The sequence below is a fragment of the Mus pahari genome, chromosome 2, assembly GCF_900095145.1.
Source record: "Mus pahari chromosome 2, PAHARI_EIJ_v1.1, whole genome shotgun sequence".
NCBI classification, from domain to species: domain Eukaryota; kingdom Metazoa; phylum Chordata; class Mammalia; order Rodentia; family Muridae; genus Mus; species Mus pahari.
This window is the reverse complement of record NC_034591.1, coordinates 107,989,648-108,008,329: the sequence shown is the minus strand read 5'-3', so window position 1 is coordinate 108,008,329 and position 18,682 is coordinate 107,989,648. Positions and strand designations below refer to the sequence as shown.

The 18,682-nt window shown below is 49.3% G+C and overlaps 1 protein-coding gene across 1 annotated transcript in view; it reads left to right on the top strand.

Annotated features, from left to right (window-relative positions):
• Positions 1-18,682, top strand: part of Nup210 (nucleoporin 210) — a 105,174-nt gene that overhangs the window by 45,102 nt on the left and 41,390 nt on the right. The window contains exons 12-20 of the mRNA XM_021190746.2: positions 1,147-1,302; positions 2,095-2,293; positions 6,213-6,358; positions 8,748-8,969; positions 11,000-11,173; positions 16,351-16,543; positions 17,282-17,388; positions 18,136-18,240; positions 18,332-18,433. Coding sequence (XP_021046405.1) covers positions 1,147-1,302; positions 2,095-2,293; positions 6,213-6,358; positions 8,748-8,969; positions 11,000-11,173; positions 16,351-16,543; positions 17,282-17,388; positions 18,136-18,240; positions 18,332-18,433 — 1,404 coding nt within the window. The remainder of the gene's footprint in view (positions 1-1,146; positions 1,303-2,094; positions 2,294-6,212; positions 6,359-8,747; positions 8,970-10,999; positions 11,174-16,350; positions 16,544-17,281; positions 17,389-18,135; positions 18,241-18,331; positions 18,434-18,682) is intronic.

Genomic DNA, 18,682 nt, shown 5'->3' with positions numbered 1-18,682 from the left:
GGGGGGAGGGAGGGAAAGGGAAGGAGAAAGAAAAGAAGAGCAGGGTGAGCACTTGAGTCCGCAGCAGTGTCATGGCCTCCGCATCAGCTCCTGCCTCCAGGGTCCTGCTTGCTTGTGTTCCTCCCTGACTCCTCTCAGTGATGGGCTATACCTGGAAGCATAAGATGAAATAAATCCTTTCTTCCTCATGTTGCTTTTGGTTCTGGTATTTATCACATCCATAGAAAGTAAACAGACAGCTAAAACACAGAAATAGAATATAGGTCTGAGTTGTGCTTATCATTCTTCTAAAAGATAATTATTTTTAAAAGTAATATGAATACAATTATGGGAAAACCTGAATTCAAGTGGAAATACCACCCTCCCTACTACATGCTTATCGTTAGTGCCTCGTGATGCTTCCAATCCCACATAGTACTGGTCATCAGGGACTGCGCTCAGCTAGGGTTCAGCCTGGTCTCATCGCTCGCTCCTGTGGTCTGCCTGAGACATGATGACAGGTGTCCTGTGCACTGGCACTGGTACACTAAAAATATGTCACCTTACAGTATGTTCTTGACTCAGGGTTTCAGGTTGATCCCTGATCTAGAAGAGGATCTGTCATTCACTTCTCCAGGGATGGTTAGAAGCAAGCAGAGCTGTGTTCTGGATGTGCTTGTGTCTCCCCAGAGCACAATTCTGCTGTAGGCTCCACGACTAGGGAGGTTTCTGCCCAGGTCTGAGCTCTGGTCATAGCTGTGAATTTGTCTATCAGTCCCCAGGACCCCAGAATAGGAGATCTAGAATGAAGATGGATAGAGAAAGTGGGGAAATGTTGGCCTGTGCAACATTTTTCCATGGGTAGGACTTTGGCTGTGTGTGTAGGTATGATTTTGAATGTATGATATGTGTGTACATGGTATGCTAATGTGTATATTTAAGAGTGAGCCCATGAGTGCATGTGGTGAATTTATGGTGTCAACATAGGTGAATGTGAATGAATGTAGGTGTCAGATGTGACTGAGTATAAGGAGACATGTGAATAGTGAGTGTGAACAGGTGTGTGAATATGTGAGTGAGAGAGAGTGCACACTTGCCCCAGCCCTGTACATCCCCAGGCAGGAAGTGGCAGGGGACTGATAAATCCCATGGTCATTTCCTTCCTAGGCCCATGGGGGCAGTGGGAACTTCAGCTGGTCTTCTTCAAGCTCCATGGTTGCCACAGTCACCGTCAAGGGTGTCATGACTACAGGCGGGGACACTGGCCTCAGTGTGATCCGGGCACATGATGTTCAGAACCCTCTCCATTTTGGTGAGATGAAGGTAAGATGGTGGCAGGACATCCTGTGGAGAGGCTCAGGACAGGTTCCAGTAGCCCCTCTCACCTGCCCTCAGGCCGTGCTCAGGGGTTTTATTCCTCTGCCCAGTGGTTGTGCTATTGGGGGGAGGAGGGTTGATGGGCCCATCCCAGCTCTGATCTCCAGCAGTCAGGCCCCATAATAAGGATGGACAGAATACTGCAGACCAAACAGTGGCTGGCAGAGCCTGAAAAGTCCACAGCAACAGCCAAAGGACATGCGTAACCACAGAACAGCAGTGGGAAGTTTCCCACACAGAAGTCAGGACTCTGAATTAGGAGGGCTGTCAAGGCTGGACTGAGAATTTGCAGAGGAAGAGGGCTTCCTGGCTCCTCTTCCCTTGCTCTGTTAAGGTGCAAGTTCAAGTGTCCTGTTACTGATATTTGATCCTGACTGACTAAGAGCCCCAGGTGCTCTCAGGTGGGGTTGCTCACTACATCTGTGCTCCCCTTCTTACCCTGAGTCTCATGCTGTGTCCAGCCCCAGCCTCCTCTTACATTAAAGGGGTGTGGGTTTTCAGTGGGATCCATACACATACGTTAAACATAGGTTTATCCTCACGTACAGGTGAACCTCTCAGGCCTGACAGAGGAAGTGCAGCTACCCACTGTTGGGATCAGTTGTGACTCCTCTGCCTCAATCCCTTCCTTCCTCTGTAACCAACACCAAAGACAGTGCTCAGCAGGCAGCATGTGTCACAGTTAAAACTAACTGCATGGCTACATGGAATATGATGGGTAGTTCTCTCTTTCTCTAGGTGTATGTGATTGAGCCCAGCAGCATGGAGTTTGCCCCGTGCCAGGTGGAGGCTCGAGTGGATCACACCCTGGAGCTACCCCTGACAATCAGTGGCTTCATGCCCGGTGGGGGCAGTGAGGTGGTCACCCTTAGCGACTGCTCCCATTTCGACCTGGTGGTGGAGGTGGAGAACCAGGGTGTGTTCCAACCATTGCCAGGTAAGCCAGTAGCAGAATGGGGCCCAGATGGTATGGGTTACCTGTGGACACCAGAGGGGCCACAACATGAAGAATGAATGGCCTTGGCCCTGTGTTCTTGTCCTTCCTGAATCCGGCCCGATGTGTTGCCTCTGTCAATCTGTCTCTACGTTCTTTTTCTCTTCAATGTCTCCTAAGTGTCTCTTCCATGCCTGAGTGGAGTCTCCTGCCCACATTTGTATTTCAGCTCATGAAATGCAACAGGTGCTCACACTATAATACATACATGGAGTTTTGATTATTCAATCATAATGCCTGTGACAGGCCCAGGCCACCCCTGAGTACATTTTTTTCTCAGCCTCCTGTCTTGGGGATAGTATTATTGGTAGTGACTGTGACAGTGTCAGCTTGCATGTGTTGAGCAGGCAGTTTGCCTGGCTGACCTCATCTAGATTGTGCACCTATAACAGGAGGAGCTGCTGATGGGCCAGGCATCCAGATGCGACACTGGGGCAGCTTAGTTGTTTATGGCCACATGTGACCTATGCTGGGATGGAGCACAGACCTACAGCTCCAGTTTCTATGAGCTGTGGCCTCCCAGAAGTGTGGCTTCAGGGAAGGTGAGGATTTTCAGCTTATAAAATCCGCAAGACACTTGGGAGTAGGCTATGGGCAAGAACAAAGATAGCATTCAGTGAGTGACTGTGCCCATGCCATGACCCAAGGTGGGCAGTTCAGGCAGGGATTGTCTCATGGTGAGCCTAGAATGACAGGACCTATCCCATAATAGAGGGCTCAAACCTAGAGGCTGGGAGACATTAGAAGTGTTTGAGCACAGAGGGATCTGAGTCTCTAGAGGCACAGATGCTTTCCCGGTGGCTGTGTGTACCCTGTGGTTGTAATGACATCCAGAGCTACACAGAGGAAGAGGACATCTCTAGAAAGTGCCCAACTAAAGCCACTAGCTGGTGGCCTCAGAAAACCTAGTGTTTCCACATGTTAGCTATTGTGGGCAGAAGAAGTGGCATTCTGAAGGAGAGGGACCACTAGCAGTCAGAGATGGACTGTCCCATGCCCATCCCACAAGCAACTGGAAGGTGCTACTCAGTCTTTGAGGGAAACCCAGGGCCTGTAAGTCAACATTCACAGGGCTAATAGGCCTCTTCACTTACTGGCATGATGCTCAATCTCTCTGAGACTTGTTTTCTCCATGGGTCATGGGAAATGGGTACAGGAGCCCCTGCCTCCTGAGAGGGCTACACATGGACATCCCTCTGAACATCTGGAGGGTTTTTCAAGGAGTCCAGGTTCTGTAGACAGCAGCCAAAACAAATCCTGTGTAGTCAAAATTTCCCTTAGAAAGTGCTGGAATCTCTCTTAGTGAGCAGGGTGTTAGATGGGAATCTCTGGGGCTCAGCAGGCTGGGGCAATGGATGTCTTATATGTGTGAGGGCCACCTTAGGGCACACATGACCTGTGGAACAGATATAGTTATCAGGATAAGAGAGTATAGTCAGTTCTCCAAGCCAGGGTACACAGCAGGACTCTGAGGAAGGGACTGTATCAGGTTCCCTATTGGGCAAAAATAACTATGGACTGGGGCAAGTGTTTGCAGATCATTTCTTAGAAAGGTTTAAGATCTAGAATATGTAGAGAACTTCTGTGTATCAACAATAAAACAGAAAAATGACTCAGTAATGCATAAAGGACCTGAGCAGATATTTCTGAATGTTGCATGTTGTAGGCACATTGTAGGAAAAGATGCCCACCCTCATTTATCACCACAGAAATTCAGAGCAAAACCACCTGGAAAGGGCTGGAGAGGTGGCTCAGGGGTTAAGAGCCCACGCTGCTCTTCCTGAGGACCCAAGGTTAATTTCCCAGTGCCCACGTTAGGCACCTCACAGCTGCCTGCAACTCCAGTTCTGGGGATCCAACGCCCTCCTCTGGCCTCCACGGGCATCACATGCATGCACTCACATTACACACTCATAGTTAAAAATAAATTTCAAAGAAGAAGAGTACACCCATTGGGTCGCTACTGTTACAGCAACAGAAAGCATTAGGATGTGTGGAAACCGGAATCCATGCTCCGCTGAAGGATGTTAAAGCCAACCACTGTGGGAAACAGTATGCTGGGTTCTCAGAACCTTAAACAGTAGCAGTATGACTCAGAAGGTCCCATTTCTAGGCATAGACCTAGGGTTATTGAAAGTGCAAATGTAAAGACGTCTTTGTCAGCCTATAGCAGCAATTTTCACATGTACAGGGAGCTCAGTAGAGGAGTGGGCACGGGGCATGTTCAGTTCTAAGAAGGAAGGTCTGTTGTGGTGCCTCACTGAGAAGCCTTGAGGACTTTGTGCAGAATGAACTAAGCCAGTCACATGCAGATATGTGCTATGTGGTTCTACTTAGGTGAGCTGCTTATAGGAGGCAAGCTCATAGAGACAGGGATTAATGGCTGCCGTTAACACTAGACATTTCAGTTTTGCAAGTCAAAGGGCCTGAGTGGCAGCTGGTGGTTGGATCTGAACAATACTGTGTCCTGTTGCTGTACATAAGAAAGTTGAGGTGGGATTATTATTGTTGTTGTTGACAACCAGGTCCCACTATTAATCTCTGACCAGCCTAGAAGTCACTGTAGAGCAGGTTGGCCTTGAACTCAAGGCATATGTCTGCTGCCTCTGCTTCCTTAGTCAGGGATTAAAGGCCTGTGCCACCACAACTGCCTCCTTCCCACTTTTGAGATGAGAAGTTTATATGTTGTGTGCTTCACCATAATTCAGATTTGTTCTAGTTAGGTTTTCTGTTGCTGTGTTAAACACCATCATGACCAAAAGCAGACTGGGGGAAAGAAAAGCCTTATCTGGCTTACAGTTTACACTCCATCACTGAGGGAAGCCAAGGGAGGAACCTGAAGGCAGAAGCTGAAGCAGAGGTCATGCTGCTTATTGGCTAGCCCAGCCTGCTTCCTTAAACAGTCATAGGCCACTTGCTCAGAGGTGGTACCACTCACAGTGGGCCAGCTCTCTTACACCAATAATTAACCAAGGAAATGCCCCACAGATGTCCTTAACTTGCCTACAGGCAGACCTGATGGAGGCAGTTCCTTACCTGGGTTTCCCTCTTCCCAGAGTAACCCATTTGTATCAAGTTGGCAAACATAAACAGCACAACATTAATACATTTCTTGTAAACTTAATTAAAATTCTGGTGGAATGGGGTAGCACAGATGAAAAGCAGCTGCTAGCAGGGTAAATTGGGAGAGATTTCACTGTACACATGCATGCCTGCACACATGCATGTCTGCTGCTGGTCCCATTCCTCTGGCCTCAGGCAGCAGAAATTCTGGAGTCCACTTTGGTGTTATGTAGCAGAGCCCAAACTGGAAGCACCTGTAATGTTCATGGTGGCATGAGGATGTCATGCTGTGCATTCATCCTCACAGCAGAGCAGCATGCAGAAGTGTGGATAAAGGCTGCTTGACCATGAAGACTCTGAGGACTTTCAGGAGGCAGGCAGACCAGCACAGCCCACACTCCCCACCCCTCTTTATTTAAGGCTGTTCTGATGGACATGGGGAGGAGTTGGAGACCAAAAGGGGCCTCTAGGGGAGTCTGGGCTGCTGGTAAGCTCTCTCTTGACCTGGACCCTGGACACGGTGTGTTGAGCACATAGGGGAGATGGGAAGCCATTGCTAGTTGTATGTGTACCAAATAGATCTGTGTGTAATATACATGAGTCATGTTTTGTTTGTGTTTGTGTTTTGTGGTGCTGGGGATGGAACCCAGAGCCCTGTTTGTGCTAGGCAACCATTTTACCACTTCAACTCTACAACTCTAGCCTCAAGTTGTATGTGAAGACCAGAATGAAAAGGGGCCCTTGGCTTGCCGTGTCTTCCTCTTGAAGAACAAGTTAACATTCGGTTTTCTTTGTGCAGGGAGGCTGCCGCCAGGGCCTGAGCACTGCAGTGGGGTCAAAGTGAAAGCTGACGCCCCGGGGTCTACCACCCTCCTCGTGAGCTACACACACGGCCATGTACACTTGGATGCAAAGATCACTCTTGCTGCCTACCTGCCCCTCAAGGTGAGTTGTCCCTGTCCTTTGTCATCTGCCCTGTCTGTCCCCCATCTTCTCTTTAGTGTTCCTGGAAGTTAGATGATGGTCTCTCTTCACAGATCCTGTTCTCCACAGATCCTGTGCTTTTTTTTTTTTCTTTCCTAAATTGACAATAAGCTAGGGTCATATGGGAAGAAGGAACTCCAGTTGAGAATATGTCCCCATCAGATTGATTTGTATACAAGTCAATGGGGTGTTTTGAGTAATGATTATTGTGGGTAGTCCTGGATTGTATAAAAGGCAGGGTGAATAAACCAAAGAAAGTTCCTCCTTACTCTCTGTTTCAGTTCCTGACTCCAGGTAACTGCTTTGAGCTCCTACCCTGACTTTCCTTCCTCATGGACTGTGATTGGGATGTGTAAACCAAATAAATCCATTCCTCCCCAAGTTGCTTTTGGTCATGGTGTTTATCACAGCAATAGGAAGCAAACTAGAATAGACACCAAGTGCTGTTATTGGCACCTGTGGGCAGGCTATGACTCCCTTAGCACCACAACTACCCTAGTCCATAAGAAGCTTCCTGTCAAAAAGCTCTGTGAGTTCTTCCTTTGCTTACTGGAGACTTTGAGGACTGTGTGGTCTCACTGACTAATTCACAGTTTGCTTCAGTTAGTGTTGAGAATCTGCAGAGTGCTGGGCGTTGTTCTTTGCCAAGTATAACACAGGCATAGAGACATGTGCTGGGTACCTTTGCACACAGGTGAGGAAAATAAAGCCAGGTGTGGTTGTGTACAGCTATAAGCCCAGCACTAGGGTGCCTGAGACAGGAGGATCTTAAGTTCCAGGCCAGCCTAGGCCTGGGCTCAGTGATGAGACCAGTTTCAAAAAAGAAAACAAAAACAACCCAAATAACCTGGAACACAAAAGGAAATCAAAGAGAGCCTGGGAGCAAGGACACTGAGCTGGCCCTGACCAAGCTGGCCAGGGGCACCAAAACCCTGTGCACTGCCTGTCTGCAGCTTTGTTTCCTGTGAAAGTGATCTTCCACTCCACCCACCACCACCCCCCAAACACACACCAGAGAGCAAGCCTTGAGCATGCCAGGCAAGCCCTTGACCACATCTCAACCCTTTTTATTTTTATTCTGAGGTAGTTTTGCTATGTAATCCAGGCTGGCCTTAAACTGCTTCCTAAGCCGTGGGAATTACAGGACTATGCCTTCACATTGGCTAGTTTTTGTTTTTTAAAGCACAGTGTGTATGTGTGTGTTGGGGTGGGGGTTGGAGAGATGGTTCAGTGGCTAAAGCAGGAGCTGGAGAAGTGCTCGGTCATTAAAGCACTGGATGCTCTTTCCATTCAAGTCCCAACATCCACATAGTGGCTCACAACTACCTGGAACTCCAGTCTCAGGGAATCAGAGCCCTCTTTGTCCTCTGTGGATGCATGTGGTACATAGATATACACCCAGGAAAATTACTCATAGAATATAAGAAGGAGGAGGAGGAGGAGGAGGAGGAAAAGGAGGAGAAAGGAGAAGAAGTAAACTACTCATAGAATATAATAATAATAATAATAATAATAAGTAGTAGTAGTAGTAGTAGTAATAGTAGTAGTAGTAGTAGTAGTGGCAGTATGGTAGGGTTAATGTATATGTTCAGTATTATGTCCTACATTCAGCACTTGGTAAGTAAGTACTGTGTTGGGACCTGTGCAAAGTGCATCATGCCTTCCCAGAACCTTCTTTGTGAATATTAATGTGTTGCTGGCTCTTACCTCTTAGAAATGAGCATGAAAAGCACGTTTTTGTTCATGAAGTCCTTTCTCTCCCATGTAGTCTGTGTTAGGATAGATCCTAGGTAGGAATTTCTAGGGTTTTATTTTATTTCATTTTATTTTGAAACAAGGTCTCTATGTGACCCCAGCTGGCTTAGAACTTGCTATGTAGCCCAAGCTGGGCTTGAACTTGTAGAAACCCACCTGCCTCTGCCCCTGCCTTTTTTTTTTTTTTCAAGACAGGGTTTCTCTGTATAGCCCTGGCTGTCCTGGAACTCACTTTGTAGACCAGACTGGCCTCGAACTCAGAAATCCGCCTGCCTCTGCCTCCCGAGTGCTGGGATTAAAGGTGTGTGCCACCACGCCCGGCTGCCCCTGCCTCTTGAATGCTGGAATTAAACTGTGCACCACTATGCCCTGCACTCTAGTGTACTCCTTGCTCCAGTGAGGACTTAATTCTTCCCAAAGCCCCTAACTCATGGCCACCCTGTGCCTGATACCCATGTGGAGACTGAATTTCAAAGAGGACACAGACTTTGCCTGGCAACCCCCCAAGCAGGGTGGGGACCTTACTTCTATAAGCCTAGCATTGCCTGGCCACCTCCTCCCAGAGCAATGCTAAGCCTTCCCCTTCTTTCTTCAGGCTGTGGATCCCTCTTCTGTTGCTGTAGTGACCCTGGGCTCCTCAAAGGAGATGCTGTTTGAAGGAGGCCCCAGGCCATGGGTCCTGGAACCTTCCAAATTCTTTCGGAATGTCACTTCTGAAGACACAGGCAGCATCAGCCTGTCTCTCTTGGGTCCTCCAGCCTCCCGGAATTACCAGCAGCACCGGGTCCTCATGACCTGCCAAGCCTTGGGTGAACAGGTGAGAAGACAGCCACCTTCAGTCCCACCTTGCCTACTGGGAGAGACAGAAAATCTACTCAGTCCTCAGAGAGCTATGGGCATGTTGTTCCTCTTGTATCCAAGGACACGGGAATCCAAGGCTCAGTGAGGTGGCCTGCCGACTGACTAGAATGTGGCTGTTGGAGCCCCCAGTACACATCAGCTTTCTTAAAGCCAGCCTGTCAGAGTGGCCTCCTCTTTCCCAGGGCTATAGTATCCCCCATCTACTGATACAAAATAGGTGTAGAGGTTTGAGATCAGGAGTCACAAAATCCCATGTTTCAGGGTTGGGTAGCTGTCAAAAAGCTAGTGACCCTGGACCTAGGTTTAGCACACCAACTTGTTCTTTCAGGATTCGGGGGGATGTGCCAATACCTGATGTGTGAACTTTTGGTTGTTTTGAGATAGGGGTTCCCTATGCAGCTGAGGGTGGCTTGAATAAAATGCACTTTATTATTATGTAGCATAGGCTGACCTTGAATTCAACTTTGCCTTAGCTTTCCAAATGCTGAGATTACAGGCATAAGTTATGCCCGGCTTCAGAGTTTTGTTTTGTTTTGTTTTTAGTGCTGAAAACCAAAAAATACTAGAAGGTTAAGAGGACTGAACCAAGAGTGTCATATCCTGAATTCCTGCAGAGCCTGCATGGCTGGGTATAGTACCCTATTCCTCAGGCCAGGCCATATCTGTGGGCCTTGCATTCTTCTGGCTTCTGATGGATCAGTTTCTAGGAGTCCCCAGACAGGAACAGAAAGCAGGCAGAACCATGAACTGAAAAGTGAGAGTGAAAAGAATGCAGAGTCAATTGAAGGTGCGCATGTACACCTTGACAGAGCCCCCTGACATCAGCAATCAAAAGCAGGCTGCTGTGTCAAAGAAGTGAATGGAGAAAGGCCCCACTAGAGGTGCTAGTAGAAGTGTAGGACAGTATTAAGAACAAGAAAAGCTGAGGCTGGAGAAATGGCTCGGTGCTTAGTGGCACTGACTGTCCCTCTAGAGGACCCAGGTTCAGTTCCCAACACCCACATGGCAGCTCACAACTGTCTGCAACTCCAGTTCCAGGAGATCCATGCATGTGGTACAAACACACGCACATGCACACACACACACACACACACACACACACACACACACACGGTGCACATACAATGGGCAAAATACCCATATAATAAAAACAAATAAGTCTTAAAAAAATAAAAAGGAACAAGGAATGCATAATACCAAATAAATAATAAGACTAAGAGTAGCAACAAATTATCTTGGCTTGACTGAGTCATTGGAGTTCTTGCCTTGGCCTGTAGAAGTTAAACTCTAGGTCAGGTCTGGCCTACACTCTGGGCTTCCTCACTTGTGGTATCATGGGCAGAAAGTCAGGAGGTGCCTTCCTTCTCCTCCCTCCAAGCAGACTGTTATGTCCTCAAGTTGTGTGTCACTGAGGAGGCTGCGGATGCTAGCTCCCCCAGGTGCAGCTGTTAGCTTTATTGCATATAAAACCAGAGGCTGCACTTGACTTTAGCGGCCCCAGTCTAGCCACAAGCGGGCCTTTCTGACAGCTCCTGCCCTGTCTTGTGCACTGTTGCATAGCACATGCAGGTGGTGAGTGTAGCCTCTCTCCTCTAGCTCAGAGGAGCAAGTGGGCCTGGAGTCAGGTGGTTCCACCTGTGGCTCTGGCCTTTCCACTGGGCTTTGTCCTGTACAGTCCCTTTTCTGACCCGTTCCTTCACAGTTAAGGTCTCTTAACCTTCAGTGTGCAGATTCCTACATCTGTGTCTCCCTTGATGGGTGTGAAGTTAGCACAGATTCCTCTTTCAAATGTCCAGGACCAGATTCAGCTATGGAGTTTTCCTGATGTCCTGGGGAAGCATGAGGCATCTCCTGATCTGCCTCTTCTGAGATGTTTGTAGATGGTACCTGGGGTATAGGCATCGTCACTGTCCTACAGACGTTAAGTCTCAGTTCAGAGAGGAGAGACTACACTCAGGTGTCTGACTGCTCCTCCTGTTCCTTTAGGTCATTGCTCTGTCCGTGGGGAACCGGCCCAGCCTCTCTAACCCCTTCCCTGCTGTGGAGCCCACTGTGGTGAAGTCCATCTGTGCCCCACCATCCAGGCTCACTCTCATGCCTGTCTATGCCCTCCCGCAGCTGGACCTATCCTGTCCATTGCTGCAGCAGAATAAGCAGGTGGTAAGTATGGCCACTCTTGAGAAGGGGGGGAAACTTTGCTTGGGGAGGGAGAAGACATTGCCTGGTGGATCGACAAGAGAACCTTAGCTCCCTGCACCCATGCATGGTCTTGACTGTTCTGAGAGCTGGGACTCCATATGCAGGCACCTGAATCTTAACAGCCAGAGCTATGTGGGGTGTTTCCATTTGCACCTTGCATGAGGGAATCCTAGGCCTACAAAGGTGGGAGACATTCCAAAGTCCAGTTGCATAGCTGCTCCTGGCTTACAGTGAGACATACTTAGCTTCTGGTTTTCTGTGTTATAGGGGTGGGAAGGTGACAGGCACTTGTTAGAAGTCAATTTGGAGTTTTGGTCTTTTCCCAGGCTAGTACTAGGCAGTTCATCATCCCTTAATGGTGTGCCCAGTGGAACCAGTCAGCTTCAGCATCGTAGGGGAAACTGATATTCTGTGGAGCTCTGCAGTCCATAGCTCATGGGCACTCACTCAGTCCCATGTTAGAGTCTTTGTGTACTGTCAGCTGATGTCAGTGGCTGTCATGTCAGAGCACAAGTGGGTCAGGCTGGCTGAGAGGGTGGGGCACAATAAGCCGTGGTGTGTTAACTCTTGATGGGTTCATTGGGGTGTGACCTCATCCTAAGTCCAGGTGCTTCTGTAGTGGCCAAAAAACAACCCCTCAGGCCCCACCGCTTCTGATTCTAGAACTCGCTGTTGCCCTCTGCTGGGCACATGAGGAGCTATAGAACCCTTGTGGAGTGTCCTGTGGTTTCAGCTGTTCATGTAGGGTGTTGTCTTTGTGTGTAGTCAGAATGGAATTGGGAGCCGTGAGGAGAGAGGACATCAGCATTGTATTGTCACAGGGCAGGGCATTCCAGGCATTCCAAAGTAAGTGTCAGGAGGGGAAGAAAGTGCCTGGGACCTTCAACCAGCAGCTGTTGGGGTAACATCTAGGTTGGCCTTCCCAGAAGCTGGGACAGGTCCAATCCTCAGCTCTGGAGTCTCATAGCCCAGGGCCCCGAGTGCATCCAGCTCAGGGATGTGGGAGAAAGTAGCCTAGGCCCTGCATGGAGGAAGGAAGTCATGGTTTCCTCATCCCTCCAGCACATACTCTGGTATCCCTCCTGGTGGCTAGGCCAGTTCTGTGTGCTTGAAACCGTCACCTCGTAGCCTCATCTCCCCCATCACCACGACCATCTCTGAGGTGGGCAGAGTTGAAAATGCAGAACCAGCTTTATCCATCTCCAAACCCAGCAACTCCCCCTAGGGTCTGTGTTTTCCTGAAGTCATCTCAGAGTAGGTCTTGATCACCTCTGTGCATCCCGGCCTCCCACACATCTGAATGAACCTTCTGATGCTGAATGTGTCCACAGCCTTTCCAGCTGTGGGGCAGGTGCTGTGAGCTTGGTCCCTGGTGGGTGAAGGACAGCTTTGCCTTTAATCTGCACCCATCCATTTGAAGCTTGGTTAGGAGAGCTGTACAGCTGTAATGCCTGGGGCTTGAGGACAGCCTTCATCTCTCCTGTCGGTCAAGCACAGCTGTTTCCCCTACTGCTCTGGTGTGGGTCTGTGAGGTGGTTCTGCCTTCTCTGGCCCTTGTTCACCCTGGAGCTGAGAATAAATACTCCACAGACTCTCCCTTATCTCCTGCACTTGCTTCACTTGGGCCAGTAAGGATGGTTTACAGTAAGAGGTACATCAAGGAGTGGGAAGTGTGGTAGGGGTTACAGACTCAGAGCCTGCAGGTGGCTTAGCCCCAGTGTCTGCTGCAGAATCAATGACCGACCGTCTCTTTTTTTTGTTTTGTTTTTGGCCTTGGATTGGGGTGCTCAGAGAAGGACTTCTCTCTCTCAACTTGGAGACTTGTTGAGATGAAATCCTCAAGCCTTTTTAGCCTTTTGTTAACATATTATTGCATATTTACGGCATACACTGTGTCCGTGTGTGTGTGTGTGTGTGTGTGTGTGTGTGTGTGTGTGTGTGTTTGTATGTGTATAATCTGTGAGCTATCAAATCAGTCTGGGCAACCCTCCCTCTCAAATGATATTTCCATTGTGTTGGGAAGCTTCAAGCTGCTCCCTTTGGCATTCTTTATATAATTGACTATCCTGGTATTTAGTTGCCCCCCTGTGCTGCAGAACCCCAGAGCTTACTGCTCCCCATGTTCAGCACTACATCCCATCCTTCTGCCCCTCCCTTCTCTCCTGAGTCACCAGTGACTCCCGCCTGCTCTACTCTTGCTTCTGTGAGATCATTTTAGCTACCACACATGTGTGAGAGCCCACATCACCTGTCTCTGTGTGTATCTCTCTCTCTCTGCCTGTTTGTCTGCAAGCTTTACCTTTTAGTTCACATCTGTTTTGTGTAATTGTCCTTGGTAGAGGGAACAGCATTGTGCTAAGTTTGGATTCTCAGGAAACATCTGTCTGCTGGGCTCCCAGCCAGAGGCACAGAGCAAAAGTCAATGAAGAAGTTTCACCATGATTCCAACATGAGAGACAGTTGGCCTGTGTTCAAGCCCCACCTGCTGTGGGAACCAATGATTGATGGTGACAGAGGCCAGTGATGGGTTATGTGACTGGATGTAGAGTCCAGAGAGCAACCATGATACATCCTGTGTTTTCTGCTTAAACCTTCTTGTGGCTTACAGTTGGGCTCAGCGACAACACCAAGTTCTGTGGCCTGTGGAACCTTGGGTCCCTGGTCCCTAGCTGTTCTTACCTCTGACTCTATGCCTTTCATGCTTGAACACATTGTCATTCCCCCTACCTGCTGTCAGCGCTAGGGGCTTGGATAGGCTGAGCCCTGGGGCTTGTAGCTCCCCCTTTCCTGGTCCCATGCCTTCCTCACTGTTCCTGCCCCTGCCCCATTTCTTTATCCAGATTCTTCTTTGCCTTTGGCTTCAATTAAAGGCGTACCTGCCTCCGCATACCTGACCCCTCCTCCCAGTCCTCTCACTCCCCAGTTCCTATAGTGACCTATTACTGTAGAATTTGCTTGCCTAGTTCAGTCTCTGCCAGTCACCAGAACAGAGCCTGGCTCCTGCCAAAAGCTCAGCAAGCAACCATGGGGAAGTGAGCGCCAGACCAGGAGCACACTGGCCCGGAGTCCCTCTGAGAGGCACCCTCGTGTAGACTTAGGGACACTAAGACAGCAAGAGCATGGGGAGTGGATGCTAGCCCGGAAAGCATCAACCTTCATGTTGAGCAGTCTGCGCTGCTGAGCTACAGCAGGACAAAAACCAGATCGCATACAGATGTCCCTTCCCTGACTTTAAGCATGGGGGAGGAGCCCAGCAAGGGATTTCTGGTCTGTCTGCAGCCAGACTGGGTTAGTCCAGGGCTGCCTTGGACTGAAAGGTGATGGCGTGACTCTGGAGCTTGACTCAGAATGGACTGTGTGTTGTTGGTGTCAGCAAGAAGTAATGGGCCTTGGACACAGAACTGCCGTGCGATCCATCAGTCCCTGTGTTCCCAACCCATGAGCCAGCCATTCAGGCGTGGCCCCTGCAATTTATGGTCCCATTAGGGGACCTTGAAGAAGATATATCCCCAAGGTGCATCTAGGTGCAGTATCAATTTAGTTTTATAGCTCTCCAAATCCAGAGGCCACCTAGGACATGTTTGCAGAGTAAATTATTGGCAAGGTGAAACACCAGTATGGAGTCAGCCAGCGGGAATGATTGACTGCAGTCAGACCAGGGCAGGTCCAGGTCTTGCAGGCAGGTCAGCCAGTGTTCCTTTTACAATCTTGGGTGCTGCTGTGTACCTGGGGACTGATTTGTCCAGGACTGGGTTGAGCTGGTGCCTAAGGAGCAAGCAGTGTCACAGAAAGTCCTTGGAGCATCTGGCCTGCTGTGTTCTGCTCTAAGTCTGTGAGAGTGTGAGCAAGTTCTGGAAAGAGTCTGAGCCACAGCATTTTATTTTGTAAAGTGGGAAAGTTCTAGTCTGCCTGCAGGCATGCTTGCAGAGAGCTGATGTCTTTCCCAGAAAAGCACTGATTTTCTACCAGAAGCTGGGAGGAAGGGTGAGATGTCTGTAGAAAGAGCTCTGCAGTCCCTGCCCACACTCACAGCTCCCTAGTTTGTGTCCTGCCCAGTTAAAACCCTTGGTGTACCCAGTTGAAGAACCAAGTTGCTGACATGAAAGTGGTTCTTAAATTGTAGCGGTCTTAGTCATGTCAGGAACCAGGAGAGATACAAGAAATTGGAGAGGGATCCTGGAGGTAGAGGCAGGACGCTTGGTGCAACATCACTCAGGATGGCCATGCCACAGTATCAGCCCCCAACCCCACAGCCACATATCTCAACTGTGCAATGTAAGCTCAGCTCTTGCCTGCATAGCACAAGAGTCTCAAGGTGTCCACCAGTAAGAGCCATTGTACAGAAAGTTTGTGCTTAGACCTCAGAGGGTCCCCTGGAATTACCACAAACCACTTGTCACATCTCACTAGACTTAGGGAGTTACCCTAAGATGACAGAGGATAGTCCTTCCTTCTGGGCTTTGCCTAAATGGATTAGTTCAGCTGTAAGCTATGCTAGAGCCCACCCCATTTTGCTACTTCAGTGTGAATTTATCTCTCCAAAACCACAGTACAGGATTCATATTTAAAATAAAGTCCTGGGTCATTAGTTATGAGTGCTGGGTTCAGTTCTCAGCACCCACATGATGGCTCATAACCATCCTGCCCTCTTCTGTCCTCTGCAGGCATGAGGCTTAGGTATGTGTATGTAGGGAAAACATTCAAACACATAAATCAGTCTATCTAAAAAACAATATTTAAAAAAAAAAAAAAGTTCCAGCCAATAGGTTCTGCTTCCTACCCTGATTAGAGCAGCCAAAGATGGAGGCCTTTCTGCCTTCCTAAGCAGGAAGAGCTGGAGCCAAGGGTCAATCCAGATTTAGGAAGGTACTCCTGCCTCTCCTTGGCATGCACCCTGTGTCAGTTTGTTAGGGAAAAGGGGAGTCCTTATCACCCCTGGAGAAAAAAAGGAACCAATCTGGGCAGGACTTTGGGCACCTGATTGGTGGCATTCCTGATGTTAGTTATGGCTCATCTCTGCCCCATCATCAGGACAATCTGAGCCGCAGGGAGACTCCCAGCTTTATGGCATACCTGTGGCAGGCAGTAGTGCCAGAGTCCTGGGTGTGGCCACAACATCTGATCATCGTTTCTTTTAGGTTCCAGTATCCAGTCACCGTAATCCCCTGTTAGACCTGGGTGCCTATGACCAACAGGGCCGGCGATTCGATAACTTCAGCTCTCTGAGCATCCAGTGGGAGTCCTCCCGGCCATTGCTGGCCAGCATTGAGCTTGACCAGCCCATGCAGCTGGTATCCCAGGATGATGGGAACGGCCAAAAGAAACTACATGGTGAGCCAGGTCTTTAGCTAGAGGGCCTGGAGCTGGAAGAGATGTGGGAAGCCCTAGACACACAGGAAGATCCTGCACTAAGTTCATGCCTCGGACCTCAGGCATCATTCAGAACTGAACCATGGAACGGAGAGAGAGTTCGGCTCCCCATCCCTCCCCTTTTGAGACAGAGTCTCACTGTAGCACTGGCTGGCCCAGAACCCACTATGTAGACCAGGATAGCCTCAAGACACTGAGATCCACCTGCTTTGCCTCTTGAGTGCTGAGATCAAAGACATGCCATGACAGCTGGCAACTGTTATTTTTTTGTTGTTTGTTGTTTTTTGTTTTTCGAGATAAGGTCTCCTTCCTACGCAGTCAAGCTAGCCTCAAACAGGTCTTCCTGTCTCTTGAGTGCTGAGATCTCACACCTGGGCCAGTACACCAGCGTCACTAATTCTTTAATCCCATGTAGGCATGTGGGGGTAGGATCCAGGGGCTCAGGACCCAGAGCAGCGAGATCTCCTGTCTCAGGCCCCCTGGCCAAGCCATGGCAGTAACGAACTTCCTCAGCTGCCCAATGTTGAGCTTATCCTTTCAACTTAGCAACTGTTCTGGGCTTATAAATCCTTACAGGACTAAAAGCCTCAGCAAACTCACCTGTTTGAAAACTTGAAACTGAATCAGCAGCAAGATGAGGTAGCCCCAAGGTAACCAAGGGGCCTGTGACTGATATTTGTTTCCTGTCTGTGCCCTCAGGTTTGCAGACAGTCTCGGTTCACGAGGCATCAGGAACCACAGCCATCTCTGCCACAGCGACTGGCTACCAGCAGTCCCACCTGAGCGCAGCCAGAGTGCAGCAGCCGGTATCTCCCAGAGGACACAGTGGGTGGGACCATGGGCAAGACCAGGTCTTCTGGTTTTGTGTAGATTCCGTCTGGTGTCCGAGGGCCTGGACCTCCCTTGCTGGAAATCACTACCTGCTTGATTTGTCCTTGCTCCCCAGCATCTCTTGAGGGCTTCAGGCCAAGGTGCTGCTTGGAAGGGCTGGGGGTTGGGGGAACGGTGTCCAGTGGGTACATTTGAGGAATTAGAAGGGTCCTCCAAGGATGGACCTGTGTGGATGATGCCCACCCTGTCAGACTACCCCATAAACTGCTACTGACATGGTATGGAGACAGTAGATACTTGTGGACAGGGAAAGTGGGGGGCTTGTGTCCTTGAGAGCCAGGATGCTAAGGCAAGGAAGCTTCCTCTGGGAGAAATCGGTCCCCCTTTGGAAGGAGGTGGCCTGATGAGGCAGATGTTCACTTATCCCTGTCCCAAACATCTTCGCCCCATTCCATTCTTTTGTAGAGCTTGTTAGCTTTTGAGTGGCTTCACTGGGCTCCCCTCTGGTGCTTCATACCCCACAGATGGCCTTTGAAGAACTTCACTTATGCTTTGACCTCTCTGGGGGTCTTTCTGCCTCCCTGGTGTCCCCTGGGTACTAACGCTGCTTGAAGCTTCCATTCCTGGAATGAGGCCTCTACCTGCAGCATCTAGCTCTATTCTTTTCAGAGGGAGCTGGTGGTGTCCATGGTCTTACAGATCTAACAGTGTTTCTCTTTCAGCACGACCCTCTAGTGCCTGTGTCAGTCTCCATTGAACTTATTCTCGTAGAGGATGTGAGGGTCAGTCCGGAAGAAATGACCGTCTATAACCATCCTAGTGTCCAGGTGTGACCCTTTGCCCACCACCCCTCAAGTGAGGAACTGTGCACTCTTTGCCACCCAGCCTGACCCCTTTCACCCCCATATCTCCCTCCAGGTAGAACTCTACATCACAGAAGGCTCTGGCTACTTCTTCCTCAACACAAGCGCCCAGGACATCATCAAGGTGGCCTACCAGGACACCCGGGGCGTGGCTCTGGTAAGCCTAGGCATCGGGATCCCAGCTGTCTGCTCAGGTTGACATTATTCCAGGTCTACCTGGTACTGAGCAGGGCCCTGAGATTCTGAGTAGCTCTGAAGTCCTCTGGTTCCCGTGCTACCTCTGTGCTTTCTCTTCTCTATCTGCAATTACCCACACTGTTAATTACCTAATTCTTCCCTTTCAATCAGTCTTACGATTCATCTTTTAATTATTCTTTTATTACATAAGTGGCTTTGTGGTAACCCT